Here is a 20,290-nt window from a genome sequence, read left to right as displayed (position 1 = left end):
AGGTGCCTAAAGCACAGCAAATTCTCAATAAATATTTGCTAAATGAATGAATGAACGAATGAACAACCATTAAGATGAGTGGACTCTGAGAAGGAAGATACTTAAAGGGGATAGGTTTGGCGTTAGATGGTTTGGCTCAGGGGATAGAGCATCAGCCTGCGGACTGGAAGTTCCAGGTTCGATTCTAGCCAGGGTACATGCGGGGTTTTGGTCTTGGTCCCCAGTAGGGGGCATGCAAGAGAAGCAGATCAATGATTTTCATCATTGATGTTTCTCTCGCTCTCTCTCCCTCTCCCTTCCTCTCTGAAATAAAAAAAAAAAAATTAAAAAAAATAATTTAAAAATAAAGGAGATAAGTTTAGATTGTATTGGGCGAGGAAGCACTTCTCTCAAGAGCTTTTAAAAGTAATTATATTGATTTTCAAAGGTTCTGTTTTAAATGTTATCCAGTGAAGGTTTGGCTCATCAAGTAGGAAGGAGCAAAATGGCACAGCTTGATTGGAGCTACCTGTATATCTTTAACAGATACATAATTTGTTCATTACGTATGGTGAAGTTTCCTTAAAATAAGTGCTATGAGTGAGCAGACTTTGAGAGTTGTAACATTTTCAGTATATTCATTCGTCACCAATAAATGAATCAACTGAGGGAAGTGGGCATCAGTTTTTAAATATATACATCTTGTGGCAGTTGGCTAGTAGCTATACTTAAGGGACAAATAACTAACTAACCTGATTTGCGTAACTTCTCCGAACCTCAGAACAAATTTGATGCCGTTCTCTGATGCTAAGGAAGCTGAGACACTGCTCCACTCAGTTCTCGGATCTGACACAGTCTGATCACTGATTATATCAGGAAAGTCCTGTTCTGAAACCACCATGTCCCCACGCTTAGTCAGGACTCATCTGGACTAGCTTATTTGAATGTTGCCAAAATTTGCCAATAGCAGCTCCTTTTTTAATACCTCTTTAGCTGACTCTGTCATGAACATATTCCTTCTTTAGATACATTTAGAGTCTATGTATAGTTAAATCCTGCTGGCTTTGTGGCCACGAGGTCTCTTGAAGGAGAACTCAGAGAGAAATCTCATGTTCTTTAATTGTAAATAATTGCAGGACAGGGATGTCACACTGAAGCTATTGTCTACCAGCAGCACATATTATTTACCTACCTACCTCTCTTTGTACAAGTTATTTTGGAATCATGAGTCTCTTTTCTTCCTTATGTCCCAACCTTTTTTTCATGAAAGAATTCTGGTTCTCTCATCTTGTAGTCTAGTTGATTTTGATGGGATAGAGTTAATTCAGCTTTAAACAAAAATGAAAAAAACTGAATGCTGGTGATAAATTTCATTTACAGAGAAAATTGATGAAATATTCAGAATTAACAGAATATATCTAAAGAATGGCAGACAGCCAGTAAAGCACTCAACTACTCTATAAACTCTCAGTGGTCGTAGCCAGTAGATTGTCTTTCCCCGTTAATATTGTTGTCTGCATGTCTGTTGCCATATCTGAGATGAACTTGGTTTCTCCATTATATTGCTTAATTCTGCAGTTATCTTTAAAATTGTATCAAGCTGAAAACATATCAATTATTATCTATGCATTGTTTTCTTTCTGAGAGTTAAAAATCATAATATACTTTCTTTTTCCTTACTCAGGTCAAAAACCAAATTTATTTCATTGTGATGATGAAAATTCATCCCTGGTCTAATGATGGCCTTAATTGTATCTAATGAATGCACTAATGGAGCAATTGATGAAAAGATAATCATGTTAGTACATTATGGGCAAAATGGTTGTATTTTATTAGCATTAAAAGATTTATTTTATGGTGCTTCTAAAAAACTAAACTTAGTAAAAATCCAAGTGAAAATTTCCATTTCATGTAGACTATAAGCAGTAAATTGCATAGGAATATTGATTAATATTTTTGGAATAAAATCAGTGATTTCGTGTATACGTCCAAGAAAATCTGGCCCCCAAAAAGACTTGTACAAAATGATGATATAATGTGAAAAAGAAAGTTCCAGAGGTTTTGGTCTTCCATCCTGCTTGGGCTAGCCACTACTCTTAGAAATTTATTGAACATTATACATAAATTAATTAATAAAATAAAAGAATAAATAAATGAGAAGGGACTAACAATATATGCAGATGAGAACTGGCACAGAAAAGACATATAATATGATGCTTTGTATTTGCTAGAGGTTGGCCACGGATTTGGCTATAAGGATTCCCATGATAAATGCTGTGATTGGGTAATAGTACATGGGATACAAAATATGGGAGTCTTCTAAATCAGAAATGGCTTCAGGGAGGAATAGAGTCTTTGAGCTGAATCGTAAGTGAGAAATCATAAATCAGCAGGCGAAGGGAAGAGGGAAGGACAAAGTGATGTCCCGAAGCAGTTGCACTAGTGGGGGAGAGGTAGAGAACCTTCGTCTCCATTTTAGAAGCTGTTTGAGACAGGAAGCAAGAAGTTGCTGGATATTTGTCAAATGAGTGATTCAATAAACAGTGGACTCTTGGGCACTTTATATAACGTCTTTGGGTCAGACTTTTATTGTATAGTAGGAGAGAATTGAACTAGACATCCCTGGTCTCTGTTCCCAGGTCTATAATTTGATCTGGCCTTTCCTTCCTCCTGCACTGTCAGCTCCCGGCCAGCACCCACAATGACCCACAGTCTCCTCACTCTGTCCCTACCTTTCAAATTTAACAGGTGGTAATAATACCTTTGAAATTATTTTTTAAATATATGAATTTAATACTCTTTGGGAAAGTTCTTAGAAAAAGCATCAATACAGACCAATGGGCCATCGATGAAATGAGGAAAAGCAGTGAATGAAGCTTATAAAGGAGTGGTGGGTTTCATTGGAAACAGTGGAATTCATTTTAGTGTAATTTTTTTTTGTATGTAACAGCATAATGATGTACTAGCAGTCTTTAAGACTTGGTTCCTAAAACTCATATTATTTGGGGATTTTACCCTTTGTCATTCAGTCTTTTAGTACACATTTTCATAAGAGCGATGTCTTTCTCACATTAACCTACCGTCATCTAAACATAATAACATCGCCATTTGAAAAAAAGCTGCCATTGGTGGAGAAGGCAGTAGGCTCCCAACGTACGTGCCAGGAAGTCTGAGCCTCTGGATATGATCGGATTAGAGCTCTTCAGCTGCACTGCCTGTGCTAACTGCCCAGCTGGAGATGTGCTCAATTCAATTTGCAGCAATTAAGGTGACAGAACAAATGCACAGAAGTCGTATTTTAAAGCAGATCCATGGAGAGAAAGAGGCATTGCCTGTGTTTTCTCCCACGATTTTAAAATGATGAGAAGGAAAACAGCCCAATTGTGAGGAAGAGTAGCATATGAGCTAACACAGCAAACAGTGGCAAGGAAAGGCACAGCCTGGAGTAGAAGGCCTGTTGGGGCCCCAGAGTCACAGCCCACAGCCCAGGGAAACACACCTTGATGTGCTGCCTTCCCAGATCTCCAGATGTCGGCTAGACGAGTTAGTGACTCAGGGACCTGAAAGAACTAGGATCCCAAGGCAGCCTTTTGGGTCAGGTTTGTTATTAAAATCCTAGGAAAGATATTCCTTTTAGCACTGAGTCTTCTAACCCAGACCGCATGGAACTATGGGAAATTGTGTGGCGTAGCAACAAACTACATGGCCCTGGGCCTTTGAAAATGATCTTAAGATGCTGGTGGCATTGTAACTGCCTTCTTATTATTTTACAAAGCATGAAAAGGAACTTAGTTTATTAAATATGAAGAGAAATACAGCAATAAGTATGTTTAAATATAAAAACAAAAATAACCATAATTATCCTCCTATATTTACAGCTCTAAAAACGCTATCATGATTAAACATTTTATTGCTTCTAAAAATTGAAGTCCTGGTATTTTCTATGTAAAGCTACAAACTCTTTACTGTATATGCATGTTAAATTCATGGAAAACTAAAAAAAAAATTTTCCAGCTAAATTTTAGGTAGGAATTTGTGTTGCTTCATGGAACAAAATTACTCTATTTTAATGAATTTGAATCATTTTGATTTTGCTCAAAATACGATTCTAAAAAGGTTTATGTATTACAATGATACCTAGAAACTATGTGACTCTGACTTCTTCCTAAGGCCAGTGTAACCCTTCCACCTATGAGTTTGGGAAGCATCTATATGATTGTTCTCCCCTGGATCCATGGCCCGTGTACTTCCCAGTTCATTCAGTGCTTTTGTTCCCTATGATAAGGAACATAGGCAGAGGAGTTGTCCAAATGTCCACAGTCTGAAATTTTTCTGGCATCATTTACTTGGTAATTAATATTGATTCCATGAACATTTATTGATTACCTCCTATGAGGAAGTCTTGGAGCTAGGCTCTCTGGGTGATCAAAGCAACAATCTAGTGAGAAACTAAGAAGTTTGCCACCATACCTGTCGAAGGCACTGGCTCAGCACATCTACTGTAGTCATGCCACCTAAATGCAAAGATAAAGATTGTAGAACTTCATTTTCCTTTGCTTGTTCACTAGTGTCTTCACTTATCATCTTCGTTCTGAGTGATAAACCTGCATTTGCAACTTGAGAAGTTCATGCTATTGATTTTCCTAGTCAGTCATGGATGGCCTTGGTGGTAGCGCAACTTATAAAATATTTAAAATTGAATATCTGAGTTCCAGGAACCTAACTCTGTGACACTCTGATGAAAAATCAACTTGGGAACAAAGTTCCTTTTAGGAGAAGGAGCCTGGAAGAGAAACAGTCGCATTCTGATGGTAGAGCCAAGCTATGGTGTGCAGAATTCACACTGAGATGAGGCAGGGAAGGTGCCTGCATTTTGTGCTCCTGCCCCACATGTTACTCTAGAGACATTTCTCACAACAGAATTAATAAATCCTTCATCCGTACAAACCATAATATAGCATGAATTGCATCTATGATAATGTTTTTGTTAATAACTTCTCCACTATGTTTGGTCTCATCTGAGGCTTGCAGGTGCAGTACACAGAAGGGACACTAATTACATTTGTGTTGGGTGGTGGGTGTCCCACAAAATCCATATTTAGAGCAAAATGCAGTGGTTAATATAATGGTAGCCAAAGCTTTCAACTTCCTCTGATGCAACAGTCCTTTTCTCCTTCTCTTGTACTTAATTTTAAAATGTTCAGAAAGTATAGTTCAAGAAATTATTTCAGTTAAATTTTTAGTAGGTAGACTATGAACTCAAACATGAATTCAAGAAAAATGTGTATTCTTGGAAGGAAATATCAGATGAAAATTGATTTTCAATAACCAGTTAATAATAGTCCCCCAAATATTTTAATGTACTTTCACATTTTATTTGATCCTGTTGCATAACAGTTATCTAAGAAACAAAAAAGGGAGAAAAATATTCTATCTTCTATCCTTTTAAAAGATGAGTTTGTGTTTCTTGACAATATTCTAAATAATTGAATGGAGAAAATAAAATAATTGTATTTTCTGTATCAATATAGTTTTTCTGAATCTTGACAATTATGATCATTGGGAAATCTTTTATTTTTGTCATAATGTTGGGTTCTGCATTTCTCACCCTTAATCCCCTATTATGAAAACATTTTATAGATTTTAAATTCAACTTTTAACACCAGCTATTTCAAGAACTTACAACTTCTTGCTAATTTCATTTTCAAAAAGGAAAATAGTTTCTGAAAAATAACTATACTATTTGAGGAATCAATGATCTAAAACAAATTTCAGTCCAAAATTATGAAAATTGGTTGTTTTGTCTCTTTTATGTTTTGAGTTGATCTTTTTCACATCTTTATTACAAACTTTTTATTAGCTAATAACATCTTATGCAAGTTGCTAATCTACAATGCCATCTCCAAAATGTGTTTTCTCTTGAAATTCTGGTAAGATAAAAAGTAATTTAAGAATAGACAGAGAAACTAGGACAGAAAAAACAAAAACTCACAGACAACATAACAAAACCAGGTGACAAGGTATCCCCATGAAGCCTAACATACAAGTGAGTGAGGAAAAAATGACAAGCCCAAGAGCCACGTGGTGTTAGCATCTACGTCAGAGGAAGCAAAGGTTAACAAGAGGTCATGTGACCTAGGAGTGGCAGAAACCTCAAATTTCTAAAATCTCCAAATTATTGGGAAGCAGGATGGGCCAATACAAGGAAAGCAGCTGAAATCCATTTTGCTATTCGAATTTCTGAGAAGTGTAAAGGCTGGATCCACATAAGGTCTGAAGTGACTAATGCATTCAAATGCCCTGTGAACTCTTGAAATTAATAACTGACACCCCTTAAGAAAAAGCCCAATATTTAGGAGAAACTGCTAGAGAGAAACTCCAATAATCAGAGTAGAGATGGTAGAGGCAAGGGAATGAAGTTCCAGATAGAGGAGATCTCAGAAAGTATGAGATCATACTTATAATGCTTCATGAAAAACCAAAACCAAAACACAAAACACAGAAGGTAAAAAGCCATGAAGCTAGAAAAGATAGCCTGGCCCACCTCTCTGTCAGAAGGGTGAAGGGGGAAAGGAGATACAAACCTCCAGTTGACAAAAATAAAACAAGTCATGGGGATGTCCCCATGACTTGTTTTATTTTTTACAGATGGTTACTAGACTTGTGATCACATTGTAAGGAACATAAAAGTCAAATCACTATGTTGTACACCTGAAACTAATAAAATATTGTTTGTTAACTACAATTTTTAAAAAGCAAATCAATTTGGCTTAAACATAAACAGCAAGAGAGAGGTGTCTCACTTAATTCTAATATAAAATGATTATAAGAGCACAGAAAATAAGCAGAAAAAGTTTCCTTTAGGCAGTGAAAGCATGCCAGGAGGATGTGCCCATGGTATGGCTAAAACTATAGCTCAATATTGCAAAATAAACTAAAATTAAGAAAACTATAGAAGAACCATGTAAATCAAAAGTTGAAAAACATTTATATGTGTATAAATACACAACACAACGAAGAAAACCAAAGTAATGGAAGAAAATAAATTTAAAACATTCCTGAAAGTACAGAAATGGTTGATGTCATATTGTCAACTGGGTATATGCTTATAATGAATCACAATACAAAGTTTAAAAATAAAAAATAAAAATTTGTCCTCTTTATTTTTATAATGTTAATAGAAAATGAATGTCTTTTATTTTCTTAAATAAACCCAAAGGTTTCTAAAGTGCTAGTTTATGGAAATCTTTTTCCTGGTGTCAGGGTCGCCTGTGGTAATTATTTGGATGCATCCTCTTTAACAGCAATAGAACTAACTTCTTTTAGCATCCACTCAGCTGAGCGCATGTGTGTTTTTTAGGATTGTGGAAAAAGGATATTACAGTGAACGAGATGCTGCAGATGCTGTTAAACAAATCCTGGAGGCCGTTGCTGTAAGTATGAAGTGACAGCTGTAGTGCAACTCCTGGTAATATCTTCCTTCCTTTTCTAGAATCTTACTGAAGAGGTATGTATCTGTGACAAGCCGTAAAATTTACAGCAAAACCATGTGAAGTATTTGTGAGAAAATACGTTCAATAAATTTTTATTTTCTATTGATTACTCGGACTCTTAAAGATGCAGCCCATCCATGTAATGCCATATGTTTGTTGAAATATTTTCTATTCTATTATTATGAAATCACATCAGACTTTGGTGCCTGTAGTTGTTACTTTCTTTCTCTCTCTCTTTTCAATTTATTTTTTGTTTCTTGAGTTTGTTCCTTTATTGTTTTGGTTGTTTGTTAGGAAAGGGGAAGAAGGTTGAATGTGATAAATACAGACCTTGGAGCATAGAGATTATTGATTTTTCTTTCAAGACAAAGAATGAGTGAATTAGAAGGAAAAATACTGACAATTTTGTTGAAGTGAGAAATAGAAGTTAATCTTTTAAAGTGGAATAAACTTTTATAAGTTAATGATGGAAACATGCACACACATTTACAAAATATAGATTTTTGAAAAGCTTGTTTGGATTGAATTAATAAGGAAATATTTGAGATAAAACTAACTCCACTGGTAAGGAAAATTCCCCATATGTTAAATGGTATCTAATACATGCTAAGACACTTTGGTGACTCATTTATTTTGAATTGGGGGTGCATAAATAAGACAAATTCTTCTCTAAACAAACAGGATGGGGCTCAAGGGGAGATATTGATCAGGATCAGTTAGAGACAGATCTATATGAAATATGCCTCAAATTAAGATCTTTTCTGTTTTCCAGTCAGTTATCCAATTAAAATCATTATTCAGTATCTTGAGAAATCAGCCGCAGTGACTCAAGCACACATCTTGTGAATTTCACCTACAGCCAAAATGGGAAGGAGCGGGCAGAAAAGGCAGAGAGGAAGGACAGAAAGACCCTGGAATCTAAGTAACTTCTGTACCAATGACAAAAGGCAAAAACAGCCTTCACTGTCCTTGCATAGGGCTCCTAGAAAGAGGGGATCTCTGGTCTAACCAAATCCATTATTGAGTTATCAACACCAAGTTCAACCGGCTTTACAGCCCGATCTTTCCAAATTATCGCTTCCTATAAAAGTGTTTTGGTCTTTTGCTCCGGTGGGAGATAAAAAGTTTGAATTGGGGGTGGATAAAAGCTGGAGAGGATGCCATAGAATTGTACTCTCTAAATACACAATGCAGCTCCTGATTATGTGAATATTGAATATCAGAGTCACCTTTTCACCATACCCAAAAGGATCACTTCATCCATTTTTTTATCAATCATAGTACACTTACCACCCCTGGTTTCCTAAGCTTGCCAACTAAAGAATGACTTTTAACTCTTCCGTTACCTTAGCACCTCACCTTCACCTTCCCAGCTTCGGATGAATTTTCCTTCAAATTGTCCATAAGCCTAATCCTGCCTCATGCCATGCTATGACTATTACTGGCATGCCTTTTCAAAAACAAACAAACAGAAAAATCACCTCTACTTCCTTCCAGTTCTTTAATTAAAGAAGTCTAGGCTCCTCTTTTGCATTGTTGTTCCTTTGTCACTTCTGAATTCGATAATGGCGATCTTATGCTTTTATTAAATACTAATTTTAAAACTTCATTTTTCATTACTATATACTATAGCTTATCTGTTCAAGTCAACTTGCTGGCAGTGGTACATTATCACTTTGCCAAACTCTGGCCGGCAGCTGGTGTGGCAGTTAAGAGTAGTTTGGGAGTCAAATAGAGATGGTTCAATTTCTAGATGCAAGCTTGGGCCCCTCACTAAACACCTCTGTGCTCAGTTCCTTCATGTAAAGTAGGCATAGCATTCCACCTACCAGGGTTGTGGAAAAGACTAATGAGGTAGGTATGGAAGCCATAGCAATGTTCAAAAGAGAGGGAAAAGAAAATAGGCCACTTCAGAGTCAGTGCATTCATCTAAAGATGTATTAAATGTTATTCTGTATATACATACCTACTTTCCAGCTAAGTACTAAAAACACACAAAAAAAACAATAAGTGCTCAATAAATATTTACTGAACAAATAAATGAAAAGAGTTCAAAGTAGAAATAGGCATGATCCTATATTTTATCTCTCTAGAGGATGGCACATTGACTGAAACATCCTTACTATCATTTTTCTACTCATCTCATATGAAACAAAGCTAAATAATTTGCTTCCATTCATCAGATTATTTTCTGCTCCCTTACGATCAATTAATTATCTTCCTGCCATTCTAAACTCACCTTTTTCAATATGTTCTTTCTGGCTTCCTCCACCCATTCAGATCAGCTCTGGATTCTTCTTGCTTATCAGAATGGGCATGTTTCAATTTAGTTATACCTTAAATAGCTGACTGGGAGAACATTCTTCTCATTCAATGAATGAGAAATGGATGCTTTGAGCATCAACATTTTCCACCTATTGGAGTTACCAATTAATAAATAAAAGGTCCCCCAACTGGGATGCCCCAGAGGGGTGTCCTACATAGAACAGAGGGACTAGAGTTCCTAGAAATCTATCCCAGGTCTGCAGAGATAGACTGTTATTCATAAATTTAAAACAAAAATTGTAATTTTTCCTACTCACAAAACTGCACCAAGCTCCAGTTTAAGAAGCAGTTACCACATTCCAGAAGAGCATTCATTGAAAGAAGTCTCACACAAAATCAAATTTTCTCTGATTGCTGCAACTAAGGGTTAAGTTAGAGAAAAATTTAAAGTCATTTCTCTAAGTGTTTCACAGGTAGAAAGCAAGCAATTTAAACTTGTGAGAAGTGGCTGACATTTATAAAATAGTTTATTGTCAACTACATAGCTATAGATAGCTATAAAAAATAGGACAGCTGGGAACTCAAAGTAATCAGTGATATGTCTCACATTGCCTCTGGATTACCCACTTTTAAGGCCGGTTTTTGAAAGCACAGAAGCTGAAAACTTAAAGATTGAAATATCCCTGGGAAATATGTTGCAGGCATAATTATATCCCTTAGGTAACAAGTCTTGCAATCCTTTTCTTCCTTCCTACTTCATCCCAATTCTTACCCCAAATATTTCACAGTATTAATTGACTGTGTTCTTGCTTCTTTGGCTTTTTAGCTTTAAATAGCATTTTTGAAACTTTTTGAAGTAAATTTGGAAGATATTTCCCCCTAACTAATTCATTCAGTTAGTCTTTGAGGTAAGGGCCTTAATCCTTCTCGAGTGTTCTATCTTCCTGAGATGAATTCCAGGTGGTCCCAAGTTAAAGTGTCTAGGCCAGTGGTCGGCAAACTCATTAGTCAACAGAGCTAAATATCAACAGTACAATGATTGAAATTTCTTTTGAGAGCCAAATTTTTTAACCTTAAATTATAGGTAGGTACATTGTTATTAACTTAATTAGGGTACTCCTAAGGTTTAGGAAGAGCCACATTCAAGGGGCCAAAGAGCCGCATGTGGCTTGCGAGCCGCAGTTTGCCGACCATGGGTCTAGGCCAGTGCAGGCATTCTGGAAGGGTCATTGTGTCCTCATGGGCCATAAAGTGCAATGCACACTTTTATGTCCTCCGTTTCCATATACTTATAAAGATAACCAGGGAATATTCCATCTCCTCTGACATCTCCTACTGTTACCACACAGCCAGTCCTTTCCTTATCACCACTGGTAGCCTACTGTTTCTCTGTTTCCAAAAAAAAATCATTGTCCCTCTTTTCCCCACCCCTACTGCCACCTTCCCTCTTTTCCTAGCCATGTTTGTCTTGGGTGTGTTTTAACGTCAAAGCCAGGACTTAAGAGCCTAGAGGAATTTGTACACTGAGAGTATACCCTGAATTTACTAAAATACAAGGAAATGGTAAATGATTAAATATGTCTGCTATGCCAGCACAGATATTTTTGGTTAGAATTGTTTTTAAAAATTGTAATGATGTGGGTGAAGAATTGCAAACAAAACCATCTAGTCCTTTAAAGTTAGGGAAACCCATATGGTATCTGAACAATGAAGAAAAATGGTAAATGAACAAGATTACGGGGATGCAGAAAAAGGATGAAATAGTACAGGCTGCTTTTGGTGAAAAATTTAAAAACCTGTAGCCACCCGCTCAAAAAAAAAAAAAAAAGAACAGATTTAACCTATTAGAGGATCATTGATAAAGAATCGATGACTAGGTATTGAAGACCTGGAAAGGCGAAGGGGGACACTGAAATAAGGGATTGTGGGGCTTCAGGAGGCAGCCTCCCCTTGGGCTGGGGAAACAGGGAAGAAGCTGAGATGATTAAAACCTGTCAGACTAAGGGAAGTGCTCTATAGACTCGCTGCTTGTCTGGTGCTAGTATCTCATTCTGAGCTCAGAGGAATTGCCCACGGAGCTGCCACTCAAACTTTTGAAAATGGTGTCCTAGCCAGCCATGCAAATGTCGCTGAGGAGGGACACTGGGATTGGTTCTATGAGCATTTGAATAACTAAAAACTGGCATCAACATCTGCTATAGAATGATGTGCTACTGCAGCATGAAAAATGGTTTCTAGGGTGCACAGGGAGAACAAACAGAAAGACAGATTCAGGAAGCAAATAGGATGGAGCAAGCCTCTCCATGTTCTCCCAGCCTCCTGCTCTCTCCCTGGTCCCCTCACACGGCAGCGCCAAACAGGGGGCCAGCAGGAAGTATGGCTTGTAATTCCAGTACCAGTTTCACAAAGTACATTATAGAATGGTGAGTTTAAAGTTTAGAGACAGTAGTTCAATAAATGGCACAGGAAGTTATTTGAAAACAAAAATCTCAAAGTTTCTGTTTCTATTTATAGAGTTTTCTAACATGTTCACAATCTTTACTAATGTGCATGAAAGGGTTCTGGAACAAAGAAGATATACATGCTGAAATGAAATCAAAACAAGTATGGCAACATTAAAATAAGTTACTATCTACATTTAGTACTGAGCACTATGCTTGATAACATTTATGGATTATACACACACACACACACACACACACACACATTATTGAACTTTACATTACTTGATACATTTAAGTCATCTTCCATTTGACCTCTCATTTCTTGCTGGCAGAACCAATCTACCTTTATAAAGATGGAAAATACCAGGACTTTCCCCAGCCTTCCTTGCAGCTGAGCAAGGGCACATGACCTGGTCCTCACAGATGAGTTCTAATGGGCAGTCTGCTTATGAGTTGTGGGAAAAGTTTGCCCCATTAATAAAAGGAGACCCAGGGGAGGAAAGACCATTTCCCTTTTTCACGGGAATTGTTGCATCTGCATTTGATGCCAGAAACTGCTTTGGTTGTATTCTAATTATGAAGAGAAGCATAACTGTGTTAAATAAGGCAGAGAAAAAGTAGACACGATTGGAATTCTCCTCCTACTTTATATCTCACAGAAGATGATAAATTTGTTAATATTTCTGCCACTTTAAATTGTAAATCCTGTTACCTAAAGCAATAAGATACTGAACTTGTTCTTGAATGAACTTTTGAGTGTACGCTAGTAATGATTCTGTGGTCAGAGCATGTGTGTAATTTTCTTTCCATCGAGCCATAACATGGTCACACTCATAGACAAAAAGATTCTGGTATCACAAATTTCTAAAAACTGAATTTTACCGACTAGCAAATGCACCCCCACACACTGGAAAGTCAGGATTAAGTGTGATTTGAAGGCACAATGAGGTCAAAGGTTGTTAGCAATAAGCTTGCTTCTGACACTTGTGCTTTGTTTTTGTGAACATTGCTCCTGCTTGGCTCCACTTACTGTCCATAAAAAGAATCTGAGAGTTCAAGTAAGTAATAAGAGACTAGAATATAAAATGTGGGGGTTTTGTTCTTTGTTTTAACTTTTCCAGTTACTATGGTATTTGCATTTCTTTCTGGGAGGATTCTGTCTCTTGTTACTCACATCTGAACATGGATCTCTGGAAGACGGAGAGTAATGCAAAGCTCAAAGCCTTGGAACATTATAAGGATACTTTAACCAACAGAAAGTAAAAGTGCTTATTTATTCTCATTAAGAGTTGAGAGATCACAGTTATCAGAGAAGAAATAACAAACAGTTCTGTTGATGTTGTAATATTTTCATATTCAAACAGAATAAAGTAGACAAGTGGCTCAGTCCAAACAGATATTTTATCAGAAAAAAAAGAATCTGGAACAAAGAAGATATACAGGCTGAAAATTATAACTTAATTTTACAAAACGGGAGGTCTAAATTCTTAGGAAAGGGTATCTTTCTCATTAAGTGTTTCTGTACGTCATTATTGGCAAGAGTAATGATATCAAAAGTCTATCAAATTCTATTACTTCTCGGCCTTTTGGCTACGATCAAGTGGAATTTTGTCCAAGTTGCATTCTCTTTTTTTGATTCCCAGAAGAATCACAATAAATTCAGAATTTTCTAAATACTATACAAAAAATATGTCAGTCATCACATTCTAAATGGCTTTCGTTGCTTTAGGGTTTTGCAACCCTCAGTTCAACCATTAACTGATTCTCTTGGATACAGAGATGAAGTAGTTCACCAGATTTTAGGGCAGATAGACATATATGAGCACATGGCTTTGAGATCACATATGTGAACCAATTAATACATTTTGCAGATTCAACGGTATTAGAGAGGGTGAACGATATTTAGTATGTCAGAAAAACCTTGCCAAAGGAAGTTATATCTGAGCTGTGTTTTGAAATAAAAATTGTTTGATAGGCAGCCAATATGAAAGAAAAGGAATCCTAGGAATACTCCCTTTCTCCCACACATTTTTAGGAAACAATAGACTAAAGGTACAAAGGCACAGATATGGATAGTGAAGCACACCTGGTGAGAACGGGGGCTTGAGAGAGGCAGGCACCTGTCCTGAGGGCTACATGCCTAGTGAGAGAGGTTCACGTGATTCTGAAGAGGAGACCCGGAGCAACTTTTGCTGTAGGACCTTTACCCTGATGGCTGCATGAAGTCCCAAAGCAGCGAGGCCAGTGAGGCGGCCCACAGGTCTGGCAGACAGAGACGCACTCAGGGTCCTTTACCGTCGGCCTCATTTGGGCACCGTTTACACCCCCAGGCTCGTGAAGTTAATACGTCCGACACTGCCATGCGTGGGAGAGTGTGAAGAGCCACTTGAGCAACACGCTGGTGTTATCCTGGAAGATGAGGATGGGCACACGTGTTAACAAAGAAAATGGACAGGCAACCAGCGACCCAGCCAGAGAGCAGAGGCTGCCTGGTGTCCGGGCGATGACCCCAAGGCCAGACTGGGGCAGAGGGTCCAGGAAGAAAGGGAAGGGACCTGGGAACCGTCATTCCCCATTCACTTCCCAGGACACACATACTGACCCCAGGGCTCCCCTGTTGACCCTGACCTTGGGAACCGCTACCCATCTGAGTAGCGGGTGGTCATCCTTAGGCCAGCACCCTAGACAGGGACTCCTGCAGCCCCTGCCCTGAATAGGGGCTTACAAGGCGGGGAGGTAGGGCAGACACCCAGACCTCATTCAAAGTGAGAGGACTATTCTAAAGGTGAAGTCTGTGGGGAAACAGGGTCCTGTATTCAGGGAGCCCCAGTTGGAGGGGTAAGGTAGAGGTAGAGGCCCGTGCTGGGCTGTGAATTGGCAACCTCTAGCCAGGTCTCCCTTTTCAGACAGGCCAAAGAGCAACCCCACCTATTCTCTAGGATGGAGGTCCAAGCTGCCTCCATTACCCAGCCTCCCTTGCAGCTAGATGCAGTCATGTGTCTAAGTTCTGGATCACAAAACATAAGTAAAAGTGCCCTGTGGGACTTCCAGGGATGCCTTTTATGCTCTGTTTGGAACATGGAGGCGATAGCTGAGCTCAGGCAGCCATTGTGGGGCCATGAGGATGCTGGTCAACCCTTGGGACTAGCAGAGAGCTGGAGGGACCCAGCTTCCATGGCTGTGGAGCCGACACCAGCCCCTGATGTCCACCAGCCCCTGAACATGGTTAGTGTGAAAGAAAAATAATCTTACTTGAAAAAAATAAAAGAGGATATGAAAATGACCAATCAAAAGATGAAAAGCATCTGAAGAGACATGGTTTGTGATTCTAGAAATGAAAAATGCTAATTAATTAAACCCATACTTCCCACTTGGAACTTCACTGCCAGTACTTATGAATGCTACATGTGCAAAGACGTAGAGATTATGAAAAATAATCTAGAGCAGGGAACATGCAGATAGAGGATTTAGACAATTGATAAGAACTTCTCATCCAACTTTCTCACCTTTATTAACACTTAACAAGATATTCTCTTCGCCTCACCTCTCTGCCCACTTGCTCTCTGAAGTTTTAGTCCCTTCTCCTTCAGCCAGTCTCACAGTTCTTCTAATTACTTCTTTTTCTTCATTTCCTGCTTCTTTCTCCTACATTTTTCTTTCTATGCTCTCCTTTCCTTCTCCTCTATCTGAGAACTAATGGTGAATAAAATGACAACAACAAAAATGACAAACATCTTAAGAGACCAACTAGACCAGGATGAGTGTGTTCACTACGTACACACACTGTAGGGCCTGGGGAGAGGCCCTACCAGCTAGGATTTAACAAGAAAAAGAGGCTAGAAAACTAACATCTAAATTATCTTTCTGAAAAGGAAATGCATATATATATATATATATATATTAGAGGCCCAGTGCATGAAATTCATGCATGGATAGGGTCCCTAGCGGCTGCTGGCTGCCGGCGGGGCCTCCCTTTCCCCAGCTGCCTGTGTGTGGGTGGCTCAGTGGCGGGGAGGGGCCACGAACGGTTGGCCAGCCAGCCCCGCCCCCTGGTCAAACTCCTGGTCGAGCTCCCCCCAGTTGAGGGGACAATTGCATATTAGGTTTTTATTATATTGGATATGTATATTCTGTTCTTCTGACATCCAATGTTCTGAAAAGCTAAAATTCATAAAAAGCTAAGCAAAGAATTTTGCCACCCACAATGGGCTCTAGTTTTATACTGATGTGGTTTTTGTGTGACAGCCTCTACCTGTCCGGCACAAGGGAAGGGCTCTCTGCTGGAAGGATTCCTTTGATGATGATCCTCTTTTAAGAAAGAACAATTGGCCCAGCCAGTGTGGCTCAGTGGTTGAGCATTAACCCATGAACCAGGAGGTCACAGTCCGATACCCAGTCAGGGCATATGGTCAGGTTGTGGGCTCAATCCCCAGTGAAGGGTGTATAGAAGGCAGCTGATTAATAATTCTCTGTCATTGATGTTTCTGCCTCTCTCTCCCTCTCCCTTCCTCTCTCTGAGATCGGTTATATAAAAAAGAACTATTGTGTGGAAATTATGAAAGTATTATGGTCAGAAGGTGAACAGTGATCCTTCATTTGTATGTCTGCCTCTCTCCAAAGATGATGGAGTGACTAAGATTAGACTCTAGTTAACTACTTCCATGTTGTTCTTTCATTAATTATCTATTGGAGGATGGGGGTAGGACCAGGAAATGTATTTCCTTGCTTTCTGGTAATAGTTGTCTGCCCCAAAGCTGACGTATTTCCTATCTTGAGGGAATGAAATCCTATATTTTATTATTTGGAGCAACCTGAACCTAGTACTTATGATGTCTTTGACCCATTAAAAAATGAATTTTTATTTTGGGAATGGCTAACTCAAAAATAGTGTTGAAAAAAAAATGACCAATTTTCTCAGTAGTCAGGTAGAATTTTTTTTTCTGGGTCAGAAAAAGAGCTTTCAGGAAGTATTCTAATAATATTCTGTTATCTTCACTCTTCAAAACATGGAATTTTGATTTTATTATTAGATAATTTGTTAAAAAATTCTGCAAACATTTAAAAAAATATTTTGCCTGCCTAATAAAAAATAGATATTGTAATGGAGGTGTCAAATTAATAAATAGCCATAGGCCTGGGCCGTGGCCTGTGTACATTGCGCCCTTCTGAGAAACAGAAGGTTGACTCATTTTGCTCGCTCTAGTCACTGTTTTCAGTCCCACCTCGAGTGTGTAGCTCCTGAATAAAGAATGTTCACAAAAGTCTAGTGTACTCACTTTGACTAAGACAAAGTGTTTTATGTGCAGACAATGGAAATGCTAGTTTCATTTGGGCAGGGCAGTTCTTTGTAGCTACATAGCATCCATGGCTATCTTAACCTCTTCAGGCTGCTATAACAGAAAACCACAGACTGGGTGGTGTAAGCAATAAACATTTCTTCATCACAGTTCTAGATGCTGAAAGTCCCAGATCAGTATGGTGAGGGCTCTGTTTCTGATTTACAGACTGCTGCCTTCTTGCTATGTCCTCACATAAGAGAGACATCACCTCTGATCTCTTCCTCTTCTTATAAGGACACTAATTCCTTAGAGTCTTGCAAGGTGGAAACCCAGGTGTTCCGCTGGACTCCTAATGGGGGCTCTGGAGAGTCCAGTTCATTATGCATTCAGGTTGTCGGACAAATTCATTTCCATGTGGTTGCATGACCACGGCCCCTGTTTCCTCACTGCTTGTCAGCAGGGGCTGCTCTCAGCTCCAGAAGGCTGTCTGCATTCCTTGGCACATGTCTTCCTCCGTGTCGAAGTCAGCTAAAGTGCTTCCAATTCCTGACTTCTTTTTCTGCTGCCAGCCAAAGAAAACTCTCTGCTTTTCAAGGGCACATGTTACTGGATTAAGCCTACCTGAATAATCTCCTTTTTGTCATTTAATATAGTCATTGGAATGTTACTTCATTGTCTTCATAGATACTATCCACTTTCAAAGGGGGAAGGCGTTTAATATGAAGGCAGATTTCATGGAGGGGTCATTCTCAGAGCTCTACCAATTACACGCAGACCAACCTACTCTCTATAATAAAGGTTTGATGCATTAGTTTCCCAACATAATGTATTTAATCTAATCAACCCCAAACATCTATACACAGGATAAACTTGAATGTCATTTGTTTTCAGACCTTTCAGAGATTCATTCACTCAAAAGTGTTTTAGTTTTCTTGTTTTTTAATTGTGGTGCAGTTATTTTGTGTGCTCATGCCTTTTTCCTGTTGTTCCCCGTCCCCCTTGTTTTCCCTCCTTTTTTACACGTTAGGAAATCAATTCTGTTAATTTATAGCACTAACCAGAGTATTTTTAAATGTTTTCAAACCTATTTGCCATATGTTAGATAGGAAGGTCACACACAAGTCCATGATCAAAAAGCAGGAATTGCCTTGTTTCTCTTTCCAAACTAAAGCCAGTCTGTTCCTGGAGTTTACCTGTCTGTTGACAGGACATACACATATGCAATATACTTATATACATTTGTTTTTTCATGTTGCTCTCTGACATTTTTTCCCTTAACAATATGCCTTGGTAGTCCTTCCATTTATGTGTTTAGTTTTTATTGTTGCATAACAAATTACCACAAGCTTAAACCCCACCCATTTATCCCCTCCTAGTTCTGTAGGTCAGAGTGAGAAGTGAGTCATGGCACAATCGACTGGCGTCTGGCAATTTCAAAATCAAGGTGTCAGCAGGGTGGCTCTTCTCTGGGGGCTTTGGGAAGAATCTGCTTTCCAGATCATGCCTTTTGTTGGCGGAGTCCAGTCCCCTTCTGTTGCCTTGACACTTGGCTCTTCCACCTTCAGACCTTCAATGGCTAACCCAGTCCTTTGTATGCTTTGAATTCCTTTCACTGACTCTTCTGCCTTCCTCTTCTGCTTTGAAAGGCTTATAAATTTACACTGGGCCCATCTGGATAACCAGGGTAATCTCTGTCATTTAAGGCCAAAGTGATTAGGAACCCTAACTACATCTGCAAAGCCCTTTGCCTTATTAAATAGCATTTTCACAGTCTCGGGGATTGTACAAATAGCAGAACCAAAGCTGTTAAAACTCCCAGTCTAGACTTGACAACATTGCCAGGCATCTGTAAAAGTCTTCCTTATTAGCCTTTGGGATTCTGTGTCAGTTTGTACAAAATCCATTAATTTAAGCAGGCTTGTAGGATTTTGATAATTTTCCTCACTCTCTCTTTAAATCAACGCAGATGAAAATTTTGGTCTATTTTAGTTTCAATGACTCCCTGTCCCATTTCTTAGAGAACTTCTGAACCTTAATCTAAGGTTCTACCTGCTTTTTCATTCACTTGTAATAAATTCTGAAGCTAACTGCATTTTTATATTTTTATATTCCTGAGAGATATAAGTTCAGAATTTCTACCACTGGTGTGTTATGGTTAGTTGTACAAGAGCCTGTCTCCTGAAGTAGGCAGGTTATCTCTAGACTAGGAATAATAATTTATTCATTTATTTTTGTCATTATTCTCATCTGCCATCTACCCCTCCCCATACACACACACTCCATATACATTTTGTATTTATAGCACATAGCAGGTGCAATATATACTTATTGACTTGATCCAATTATTTACAAATTTTGTTTAGGATCCCAGCATTCTCCTGAAGTAGGCAGGTTATCTCTAGACTAGGAATAATAATTTATTCATTTATTTTTGTCATTATTCTCATCTGCCATCTACCCCTCCCCATACACACACACTCCATATACATTTTGTATTTATAGCACATAGCAGGTGCAATATATACTTATTGACTTGATCCAATTATTTACAAATTTTGTTTAGGATCCCAGCATTTCATTATTTTTTAAATCTTTATTGTTGAAAGTATCACAACATAATGCTTTCAAACAGCAGCTTTTCTAGCCCACCCCAAACTCTGCCCCAGGCCTTCACCATCCTATTGTTTGTGTCCATGGGTTACACATACATGCATACAAGTTCTAATGTATTTTGTGAAACCATAAAAATCCTAGAAGAAACAATAGGCAGCAAAATCTTAGACATCTCTCATTACAGTATATTTACACATACATCACCTAGGGCACAGGA

At 38.4% G+C, this 20,290-nt stretch overlaps 1 protein-coding gene across 1 annotated transcript in view; it reads left to right on the top strand.

Annotated features, from left to right (window-relative positions):
- Positions 1–20,290, top strand: part of CAMK4 (calcium/calmodulin-dependent protein kinase IV) — a 170,240-nt gene that overhangs the window by 116,265 nt on the left and 33,685 nt on the right. Inside the window, exon 7 of the mRNA XM_006755308.2 lies at positions 7,340–7,412. Coding sequence (XP_006755371.1) covers positions 7,340–7,412 — 73 coding nt within the window. The remainder of the gene's footprint in view (positions 1–7,339; positions 7,413–20,290) is intronic.

Source organism: Myotis davidii, unplaced genomic scaffold (genome assembly GCF_000327345.1).
Source record: "Myotis davidii unplaced genomic scaffold, ASM32734v1 scaffold130, whole genome shotgun sequence".
Taxonomy (NCBI): domain Eukaryota; kingdom Metazoa; phylum Chordata; class Mammalia; order Chiroptera; family Vespertilionidae; genus Myotis; species Myotis davidii.
Note: the sequence above shows the minus strand (reverse complement) of the source record. Positions and strands in the feature narration are given on the sequence as shown.